This window comes from Acinonyx jubatus, chromosome B2 (genome assembly GCF_027475565.1).
Source record: "Acinonyx jubatus isolate Ajub_Pintada_27869175 chromosome B2, VMU_Ajub_asm_v1.0, whole genome shotgun sequence".
NCBI lineage: Eukaryota > Metazoa > Chordata > Mammalia > Carnivora > Felidae > Acinonyx > Acinonyx jubatus.
In genome coordinates this window covers 146,298,090-146,308,871 of record NC_069385.1, presented here as the reverse complement: position 1 = coordinate 146,308,871, position 10,782 = coordinate 146,298,090, and the positions used below count along the sequence as shown (strand labels likewise).

General features: G+C 46.1%; 1 protein-coding gene and 1 pseudogene across 1 annotated transcript; both read right to left on the bottom strand.

Moving 5' to 3' along the window:
- Positions 1-223: 223 nt before the first annotated feature.
- On the bottom strand, positions 224-3,933 carry LOC106988027 (putative vomeronasal receptor-like protein 4; annotated as a pseudogene).
- Positions 3,934-9,207: 5,274 nt separating this feature from the next.
- LOC106988049 (putative vomeronasal receptor-like protein 4) lies at positions 9,208-10,782 on the bottom strand. Its single transcript, XM_015086438.3, has one exon. The coding sequence runs from the start codon at positions 10,631-10,633 to the stop codon at positions 9,662-9,664; it is 972 nt and encodes a 323-aa protein (XP_014941924.2). The 5' UTR covers positions 10,634-10,782; the 3' UTR covers positions 9,208-9,661.

Here is a 10,782-nt window from a genome sequence, read left to right as displayed (position 1 = left end):
ACTTTGAATATTATTCCATAACAATACATTTTGAACTCACCTGTTCTTTCACAAGCTCAACAAAAATTCCTTTGTATGGCTGGATCCTCTAGGGTATTTTCACATAGCCAGCAAAACAGCCCTTTTTGGCTAGATATTTTAGTTGATGTGTTTAAAAAATTGCTGCAGTTTGTAATAGTTTTTAGGCTACGAATCTCCTGCGAGCAATATTTATCTTCTTGATCCTCCTAGAAGTTAAGCGTATAAGTCAAAGAGTAAGTACACAGCTTTTTGAGGGAATTTGACAGATTCTTCTCCTTCCTACAGGAAGCATGATAGTTAAAGAGACATCTTATAAGAAAGAAAGTGGAATTGGCTAACTCTTCCCGAGGGTGGCAAGATGGACATGAGAAGAAGGCTGGGTCCCCAGAGGTTATTATAATCTCCTTCCTTGTCAGCTTATGGCTACTAGTCACCAGCTTTGTTGTATAATACGATACTTTAATTTGTTTAAGCCAGGCTTCATTTTTTTTTTTTTTTTAATGCTCAGCCATAACATGTCTTCTTTCAAACTTGCTACCCAAGGGATCTGTGAAAAACCAGGCATTTTTCAGGATTTATTGAGTATGCCAACGTCCACCCTGACGTCCGTCTCTGTGAATCAGCACAAACGGGCTGAGAATTGCATAACCAAGAGTTCGAAATTCTTGAATATTTAACACAAAAGAAGCATTCTCTAAGGAGAAATTTAAGCCCAGAGAAAGAATACAATCTGTCCAATAAAATAAAAGAAAACAAAGCATCAGAAGGAGAACACTGTGAGCGGCTCTTCTCTCGGGGGGGGGTCTGGTGGAGGATCTTGGATTTCTGAAGGTAGAGGACGTGCCTGTGGTGCTTGTGGAGAAGAAGGACCATATAGGCGCTGGCCCAGCCCATGAGACTCAGAAACAAGAAATCCCGCAGGGCCATGAGGATGGGAAACGTCCACTTCATGATCTGGCTTCTTGGGAGGACGTAAGAGCAGCTATTTCCGTGGCTAGCTTGTGACCTGTTTAGGCTGCTCGTGTTTCTGACGTAGTAGAGTAAGTTCATGCTGACCAAGGAGTTGAGGACCCAGAAGAAGAGGCAGAAGGGAAGGATGTGCCTTGCGGATGCTGGCTTGAAGCCGGCGGGCACGGGGGGCTCTGGGGCTGATGGTGGTGGCCTGGACCACGGCCAGGAAGCTGCTGGTGGAGATCGAAAGGCCCCGGGCCACCCTCTCCAGAAACACAAACGCTTTACAGCCCATGTCACCCAGGACGTTTCTCACACCAAACATCGCTATTGTTTTCAGCGTTACCTTGGACAAAAGTATCACGGTATTTGTAAAAACCAAGTGGATGCTAAGAAGGTGTACAGATTTCGTCGCAGTGCCCGAAAAGAAGGCGCACGTATACTTCACAAACACAGAGATGTTCCCCACGATGCCGGGTCCGGTGAGAAAGAGAAAAATTGTTGCCCGGATATTGTTCAAAACCATGTTTTTGCTTCAAGGGCAGAGAAATTTGAATCCAGCAAGAGGCTTTCGAACAAAGCTGTGGGCCCAGTGGATCTGCGAAGAAAAATGCACATCAAAGGGCTCCTCCGGTGCACAGAGGACAGTCACGGTGTATGTGACAGAGCAGATTTCTGTCCAAAGAACTCTCTTCCTTTCCCCGTGAGCGCTCTCAGCGGGTCATTCTATGTGGCTTCGGATGCGATCCTGAGAATCAGAATACAGAATCTGAAGTGGCAGTCCGGATTTGGTTGTCTGGCTCCACACCGGCGAAGACAAACTACGTGCTCCAGAGTTTATGTGTCCCCGATACGTTCGATCCCAGCGTGTGCTGAGCGGAACTAAAATTTCCCCCAACCGGACGTCCCCCTGTGCTTTCCAGTTCCTCGCGTGACATCACCATCAGCCACCCCCAGGAAATCTGGGTCTTGCTCACCGCCCCACGTCCCCACACGAGAGCCTGAAAACCTCCCGTTGCATCAGTGTCTTTTCTAGCTCCCACATTCAGCCTGTCTCATCTGAACCCCTGAGGCTCAGCAGGCATGACGAATCTCATTCTGACCAGGATAACAATTTCCTGGTGTGCCTCCCGATTCCAATCTTTATACCTCTGATACACAGCCCTGAATACTTCCAGAGCTGTCTTTGAAAGCCCAGACTGAGTCTGTGAGTTCACTGCTTGCAAGTTTTCACCGGGTTTTCCTAGTTTCAACACCAAATCAGACGGCGTAGCCTTTGGAGATGGGACCCCAACTTTTAAAGCCGGATCAGCCAGAGACGTGCAGACATGGTCCGTGGGCTGGACGAGCTCTGATCGGACCTGATGCAGTCTGGGCAGGGCCCGGGGGGTCGGGGGGTGGGGAGACCTTGGAATGCTGCCCGGCAGGGGGGCAGGGGTCTGCACAGGAGGTCTGAGTCCCGCTGAGGACACGGAGGACACCCCAGGGGAGGCCTGGGTCCCTCCAGGGCGTGTTGCCGGCGCCCGGGAGGGGGCGGTTAGGAGAAGCCAGCTAACGAGGAACTGGGTGCTGTCCTGAGACAGGGGCGGTTAGGAAGTAGGGACTCCCAGGGGTGGGCAGGGTAGCCAAGTGGGCTGGGGCCGCTTGGGTAGGAAAAGAGGAAGCACAGCCACGAAGGGTGATGGCGCCGGTCACACTCGCTCAAGAGCCCTGGGGGAATCCGTGTTTGCAGGGAATTGAGCGGTCAGCTGTCCCGCGGCTGTCCTCCCACCCTGGTTAACAAGGGAACTGAGGCGCCTGCTGTCAGTCCCAGCCCGCCGGCCCCCTTCGCGCCTGGGTGAAAATGCACGCTCTCGCCCCCGACCTCTCCCACCTCCCTTTTCACCCAGAAGTGGCTAGAACACTGCTGACAGCTTCCCCCAGACAACATAAACCAGGAGGTCTGACTGAACCGCGGGGCTTGCACGGGCCCTGTGTGCTTGGAAAGGCGGCCCACCGGCCTTCACCCGCTCCCTACGCTCCCAGTCCTCAAGGGCTCGGACGACCGTGGCCCGGAAGGCGTCTGGCAGCGCGAGCTGCGTGAACTTAGGCTTGTGTCCGGGTTTGGCACCAGGAGGCCTCGGGACCCGGGGACCTCGGTCGTGGCCTTTGGGCCCCCGCGTCCTCCCCCCACGGACACGTGGGGAGACCAAGGCCTGCGCCACGTTGTCGGAGAAAGCGAGACAGGATCCCAACTGCCTCGCACCTCGTGAAATGAACGGCCCGCCTGATGGCAGGAACAGCACCTGAGCCAACCTTCTGGGGTCAGAACAGATTCACTGTTTAGTCCAAGCCCTGGAATCTGTTACAGTGACTGCACTCAGCACAGCTCAGTGCCCCGCCGTGTCCTCATCAAATAGGTTCCCGTTTGGTTTTGCTTCTCTCGACCCAGAGTCTCCCAAGTTTCCAGCCTTCTTTTCATCTTCCCCAAATTTCAAAGCTCTGAATCAGAGTTGGGACCGGTGTCTGTGTCACCCAATCAGCCGCTTCTCTTCGTTTCCGACCCAACCCTGGCAGAGGAGGGAGGGACGGTGTCCTCCCAGATTCGTTTTTGGAGATGTCGAAGGAAACGATTTTCCCAGACACCTTCTCCCTTCAGACAGGTGCGTAGAGCCCCTTCTGGATCTAACACCTACCCGCTGAGCCAAGGAGGCGCATCCCTGTCGGCTCGTGTTCTCAACTAACTAACAGATGAGATCAGCGCTTTTGGCTACAGACCCCTAGGATCCAATTGCAGGGGATTGCCTCGGGCCCCCACCTCCCGACCCGGCAACCTGACAACGAAGAAGTGGGATTTCGCCAACAGCCACTGCAACGGCCACCCTGGTGGCTGTTAAGAGGTGCCCCCCGCAAGCCGGCGCCCAGGGGCGAAGCAGTATTCCGAATTAAGCCCAGTGTTTCCCCATCATTGTTAAGATCCCACAGCAGTGTTTCCCTGTACCTCCCACCGTGGTCCTGAATAGTCTGCCTTAGCGCCTTGAACAAGCGTCATTGAATATTCTCTTCTTTCACATTACCTATAGGTGTACCAGGAACCTGCTAAAAATACTTATGTAACATGTGATGTACATGTGATAAAAAGCCTTTTGAGATAAGCACTATTTTCGTCCCCAATTTTGAATGAGGACACGCAGGCACACATAGATTGCATAAGTTGTGGGGCACCTGGACGGCTCAGTCAGTTAAGCGTCTGACTCTTGATTTCCGCTCAAGTCATGATCTCCCAGTTTGTGGGATTGAGCCCCGCATCTGGCTCCTTGCTGATAGCAAAGGAGCCTTCTTGGAACTCTCTCTCTTCCTCTCTCTCTGCTCCTCCCCTGATCTCTCTCTCTCTCAAAATACATAAATAAACTTTAAAAATGTCGCACACAAAAAAGACTGCATACGTTGCCCACTGAGACTTCTAAGGGCAAAAGAAAAAATAATAATTTTCGCTGGTGCAGAAGCGAGACCCCACCTTCCCTTCTCTTAAGAGTGTTTTCTTAAAAAAAAAAAACTTATAGATTTTTCCTCAGCCCCTTTGAGATGTATGTAAAATTTTTAAAAAGCTAAATAAAAAGCTTACCAGTTTTGCAACCCAAGAATGTTTTTGTCAAGGACCTGTGAGCCACCTTTTGAAACATAAGCCTGAAAGAAGACAGTGCCCTTGTCACCCAGGTGCTACAGGACTTAGGAGCCCAGCTTCTGGGAGGACCTTATCCCAAATTGCAAAACTACACCCTGTCATCAGAATTGAGAAATTTATTTATTTTCTCTTCAGATGAAGCCAACTAATTTACACAGCATCATCCAAATCACCAGGTGACTTTAGGACGCACTATGTGTGACAAATGGTGCTGGCCAGACTTCTCACTGGAGGGCAAGCTATCACTTACCTTGAGATAAGATGTATGTGATGGGTTGCACCTGCTTGGCTCTATAAAAAGTGAGCTTTTGTTTTTTCCCATCCAAGTACCAACCAGACCCGACCCTGCTTAGTTTGCAAGTAGCTTTTGTTTTCTGTTCCTGCAGTCTCTTTAGTGGATTGTCTGTGGTGCACAGCACATTATGGTTTCCTGCTTTCTCAACAATAAAATTGTTTTCCTTCCCTTTTACTTTTTATAGAGAAGTCTTGTGGTTGGCTGGAGATTTTATGGCTAATTCTCTTTCTCCAACACCTATAGATAGTAAGTAGCTGAACCAAGGATTGAACCCAGGACTCTAACACAAGAGCACAAGTTCTTAACTCCCGCCATAGTTCACTGGAGTCAGATGCTTAACTGACTGAGCCACCCAGGCGCCCTGGAAAATAAAGGCTTAAGAAGAGAACATCTTCAGGACCCAGGGCTTAATAGAGACTATAACAAAAATAAAGAGGAGTGCCTGGGTGGCTCAGTCAGCTAAGTGTTGGACTCTAGATTCAGCTCAGGTCATAAACTCATGGTTTGTAAGTTTGAGCCTTGCCTCAGGCTCCATGCACACGGACAGTGTGGAGCCTGCTTCGGATTCTCTCTCTCTCTCTCTCTCTCCCTCCCCCCACCTTTCTAAGTAAATAAATAAATTTTTAAAAAAATAAAGACTTTTGCTCTGTGAAAGACTCTGCTGAGAAGATGGAAAGACATGCCTTAGACTGGGAGAAATATTTACGAAGTGTGTATCAAACAAAGGATTGTTCTAGAATGTAGAAATAACACTCAAAACTCAAAAGAGGAAAGATGAACAATCCAATTATAAAATGTGCAAAAGGCATGAAATATTTCAATGAAGAGGACAGATGGAAAGCTAACATGTGACAAAATGTGCAACATCACCAGTTTCCAGAGAAATACACATTAAGATGAGATATGTCAGAGAAATGAAAATTTACGTGCACAAACGCTCGTACACAAATGTTCACAGCCAGTTTGCCTTTGAATGGCGAAAAGCTGGAAACAACCGGAATGTGCCTCAATGGGTGAATGGTTACACACAAAATGAGGTACATCCATACTATGCAATAGTATTCAGCAATAAAATTAATTACCTGCAGCCCGTGGCTGGCTCACTCGGTGGAGCGTCGGACTCTTGATCTTGCGGTTGTAGCTTCGAGACCCCCGTGCTGGGTGTAGAGATTCCTTTTTTAAAACTCTTTAAAAAAATTAATTAACTATTGATGCATGCAACAATTTAGATAGATCTCAAGGGTACTATACTCAGTGGAATAAAAAACTCTAAAGGTCAATAATCCGTCATCTATCTATCTATCTATCTATCCATCCTTCCACAACTTTGTTTTGTACTTTTGAATAAGCAATGCATTTGCTAGGGTTTAAAGCTGCATCTATAAAGAAATAAAATAAACAATCCTCCCCCACCCCAGTCCCAAGCTACCCCTTCCCCCACTAACATCAACCTTTCACCTTTATCCCGTGGGCCCACCTGGAATTTCTTCATACAAATGGAACATACAAGTACAAACGTGTAACTCAAAAGGCCTGTGGTCACCCCTTCTGCGCATGTTTATGTCCATCGCCCCGCTGGTGAGTCCCGGGGGCGCAGTTGGCTTGGTCCCCAGGCTGCGGCCCCCGGCCACGCCCACTCCTGCACCGGGAGCCCCAGGTGAGCTGAAGGTGTTTGTTGTCTGTTGTGCCCACGTGGCCTCCCTTCTCCACACCCCCCTTCTAACCCGGCACGTGGGATGCAGACCCCACCGTGTTCGTTGGATTGAGCCAGGTAGAGTGGGAAGGTCTGGGTTATCTCGAATAGCAGAGCTTAGAACAGCTTTTTTTGTAGTTATGGAGCCAAGAAACACTGGGGGAAAGAAAAAAAAAAAAAAAGAGGAATTAGAACATGGATAATGTGTCTGATACTGGCGATTTCCATAAGGGGCGGTCTCCTCTGCCTACGCCTTGTATCAAGGAGTTCTCCCTGGTTTGGGCCAGAAAAGATCTTTCCTTTCTCAAATCGATGCAGTTTCTCATAAAGATGTATATAATTAACATCATTAAATGTTTCCTATATTATGTATTTCAAATAACATTGAAGATAGTGTAGCTGTGTTGTTCGATTTATCTGTTAAAGTGAGAGCTCTTGGGTTCAAGACCTTATGGGATTCAAGTTGTATTTAATGGGATTTTCTTTGCTCCTGCCTCCTTTCCACTCTGGCTCGGGTTCTCGCTCGCTTGCTTGCTTTCCTTCTTTCTTGACGAGTCTTCACTGCCTTCATTAGGTGGTTCCACAAGGGACTTGCCAGCATTCAGATAATCAACAAACTCAGTAGTGTCTCCAGGGGTCTCTCATAAGATGAATAAGAATGAGTGGTAGGTTAGGGCAGCGGTTTTCAAGTTCTGTTTGTGTTTCCCTCTTCGATTCAATACTATTAGAATGTTTTTAAAAGTTCATAAATCTAATGAACAAAATATGTATGCCAACACTTTGTCTTGTTGATGTTTTAGTTTCATGCCTTCGGGTGTGTGTGCAGTCATATAATTCATTGTAGTTTTGATTTGCGGTTCCTTCAGGATTAATGATGTTGTGCACCTTTTCATACGTTTACTGGACATTGAATACCATTTAGTGGAGGTGGCTGTTCAAGCCTTTGCCCATTTTTATTGGGTTGTTTATTTTTCTTTATTGACGTCTAAGAGTCTGCATATATTTGAATCTTTTGTCAGTTATGTGTATTGTGCATAGCTTGTCCCAATCTGTGGTATCTCTACTCAGCTTCTTAATGATGATGACTGATGGATAGAAAATCCTAATTTTAATATTGTCCAAATTATAATTCTTTTTAGGGTTAGCCTGTTTGACATCCTGTTCTTTAAAAAAATATCTGTCTACTCTGTCGTCATAAAAATATTCTCTTACACTTTCTTCTAAAAGCTTTATTATTCTACATATTAAAATCTTTATTCCATCTCTGTTTGGGTTATGTAGGTTAGGAGGTCAGGTGCATTTTTCCACGTGGATATTTCAGAAACCCAACATAATTCACTTAAAGTCCATTTTTGACCCACTGCACTGAAGTGTTGCCCTTATAATAAATCAGATTATTATAAATATGTAGTCTGGGCTTAGTCTCTTGTTCTGTTGATCAGTTTTCTCATTCTAGTAGGTCCTTTATATTTTCACATAAACTTAAGATAAGCATACGAGTTTATACACACACACACACACACATTTTGGAATATTAATCCAAATTGCACTGCAACTTAAAGAGTGATTATGGGGGGAGGGTGCCTGGGTGGCTCAGTTGGTTAAGCGTCCAACTCTTGATTTTGAATCAGGGCATGATCTCATGGTTTGTAAGACTGAGCCCTGCGCCAGACTCTACCCTGCCTACTTGGGATTCTCTCTCTCCCTCTCTCTCTCTGCCCCACCCCCCCTTCTCAAAATAAATAAATAAACTTTAAAAATTTAAAAAAATTTGGGAGAATTGACACCTTAAACATATTGAGTTTTACTTTCCACGAACGTAGGATTCTTATTTATTTATGTACCTTTAATGTATCAATGTTTCATAGTTTTCAGTGGAGAAATAGCATAAGTGATTTGCTTGTTTTCTCATATATTTGATGTTTAAATTTTTAGTAAAATTTTCAATTATGTATTGCTAATAGGTAGAAGGCAATTATTTTTCTATTGACCTTCAATCTATTGAACTTCCTAGTTTCACTTCTTTTTCATTCTTTCCTGTTTCCTACACACACAATTTTATTAATGGTGAGTAAAAAAAATTTTACTTATTTCATTCCATTTTCTTTTCTTTTCTCTTCTCCTTGTTTGTTTTTGTTGTTGTTGTTGTTGTTGTTGTTGTTGTTGTTTTACCTTCTCACAGGGTCTAGAGTCTCCAGAACAATGCTGAGGAGAAATGATGATAATAAACATCTGACTCATTCCCAACCTCGGAGATAAGCATTTAAAATTTCCATATTGAATATGATGTTAACTGTGGTTTTCCTGTAGCTAATCTCTATCAACTTAAGAAACTTACTTTCCTTTATAATTTCCCTGAGAAGTTTTATTTATATTTTTCATAACTGGGTGTTGATTTTTGTCCAGTGTGTTTATGGCTCTATTAAAACGAATGCATGTTTTCTTTGTCCTTTGATGTCTTTATGAGATTCATTATTTTCCTCGGTTTATTGAATATTAATCCCTTCTTGTATCTCGGGAATAAATTACACTGGAGCATAATATATTATCCTTTTTATGTATTGTTGGGTTCTGATTGCCAATATTTTGTATACAATTGCTGCATTTATATGCATAAGCAATGTTACCCTATGATTTTGTTACCTTGCAATATCCTTTTTCAGATTTTTGTATCAAAGTCGTGCTGGTCCCTTCAAATGAGTTTGGAGGTATTCCTGGGATTTTGCTGATGGCCAAATAACTTCCTCGTTTAACTCTATGTAGGCTGGAAGTTGGCCTAGGATGTTTCCATCCAATCTTTTCTCCTCTGTCCTTCACTCAGAATCATACTTGCATCTTGATTGGATGGCTCTTGGGCCTCCCGGGCTCCCTCCACATTTTCTCTCCCAGTCTGTTTGCCCTGGCAACTTCCCTGCATATTTAATTTGGTCTTGGTGTTTGCTTCTCGGAAAACCCAGGCCAGCACACTATTTTTATAATACGCTTCTAGTTCAGGCTGCACAGAATTTTTGCCGTGCAAAAAATTTCACTACATCATCTACCTGTAGCTACTAACAGAAACAGTATAGAAAGCAGGTTTCCCCACATCTCGGCGGGCACTCTGGCGGGGAGGCCGGTGGGAGGCCCTGCTGATCAGCACAAAGGGGCTGAGACTGGCGTAACCGAGCGTTAGAAATAGTTTCATATTTAACACCGTGTGGTCATTGGTCAAGAAGGAGCCGATGCAGAAGGAGAAAATGAAGTCTGCCCAATAAAAGAGAAGGAAGCAGGCCATGAGGAGGAGGGCACTCCGCATAGCTCTCGTCTCTGGGCTGGAATTTCTCTGGAATCTGGAGCTCCGCAGGTGGAGCACACTCTGGCGATGCTTGCACAGACCGAAAGCCATGTACCCGCTGCTCCAGCCCATGAGGCTCTGGGAGATGATGTCCCGCAGCGCCATGAGAGTCAGGAAGAGCCACCTGACGATCAGCCCAGAGGGCAGCATATGGCAATAGGGGTGGGAGCCAGACGGTGTGATCCCGGACCCGTTCGTGCTCTGGGCGGCTGTGATGTAGGAGAGCAAGTTGGAGCTTATCAGGGAATTCAAGATCCAGAAGAAGAGGAGAGAGGGGAGCATTTGCCACGCGGTGTGGGGCTTGAGCTTTCTCCATGAGGAGGTCCTGGGGCTGATGGTGATGGCCTGGACCACGCTGAGGAGACAGGTGGTGCACATTGACAGGCCACGGGCCACTCTCCCCAGATAAAACACAGTTTTGCAACTGGCACTATCAGGAAAGTTACTGACATGAAAAGCTGCTGTTACATCGAAAATGCCTCTGGCACAAAGTGTCATGGTATTGCTAAAAGCCAGGTGGACGAGGAGAAGGTCTGTGGGCTTTTTCTTAGGACCCATGACAAAAACGTACACATGGCTCGCAAACAAAAAGAAGTTTCCCGCACAGCCAGGTCCAGTAAGAGAAAGCAAGATTGTTCCCCGGATGAAGTCAATCCAGTTTATCTTCCACCTCATGGACAGTACAGGAAAAACCTTTTGAGGAAAACAAACAAGTGAGGACGGCGAAGACAAACATGTTTTACGGCTGTGGCCTCTCTCCGGTTGACTGAAGGGGACAGAGAAGCGGAAATACCGCAGTGCGTGCACGGTCCTGCCTATGCGTT

What these genes read in the sequence shown, in the direction of transcription:
- LOC106988049 (XM_015086438.3), bottom strand. Translation starts at nt 10,633, where the DNA reads ATGAGGTGGAAGATAAACTGGATTGACTTCATCCGGGGAACAATCTTG.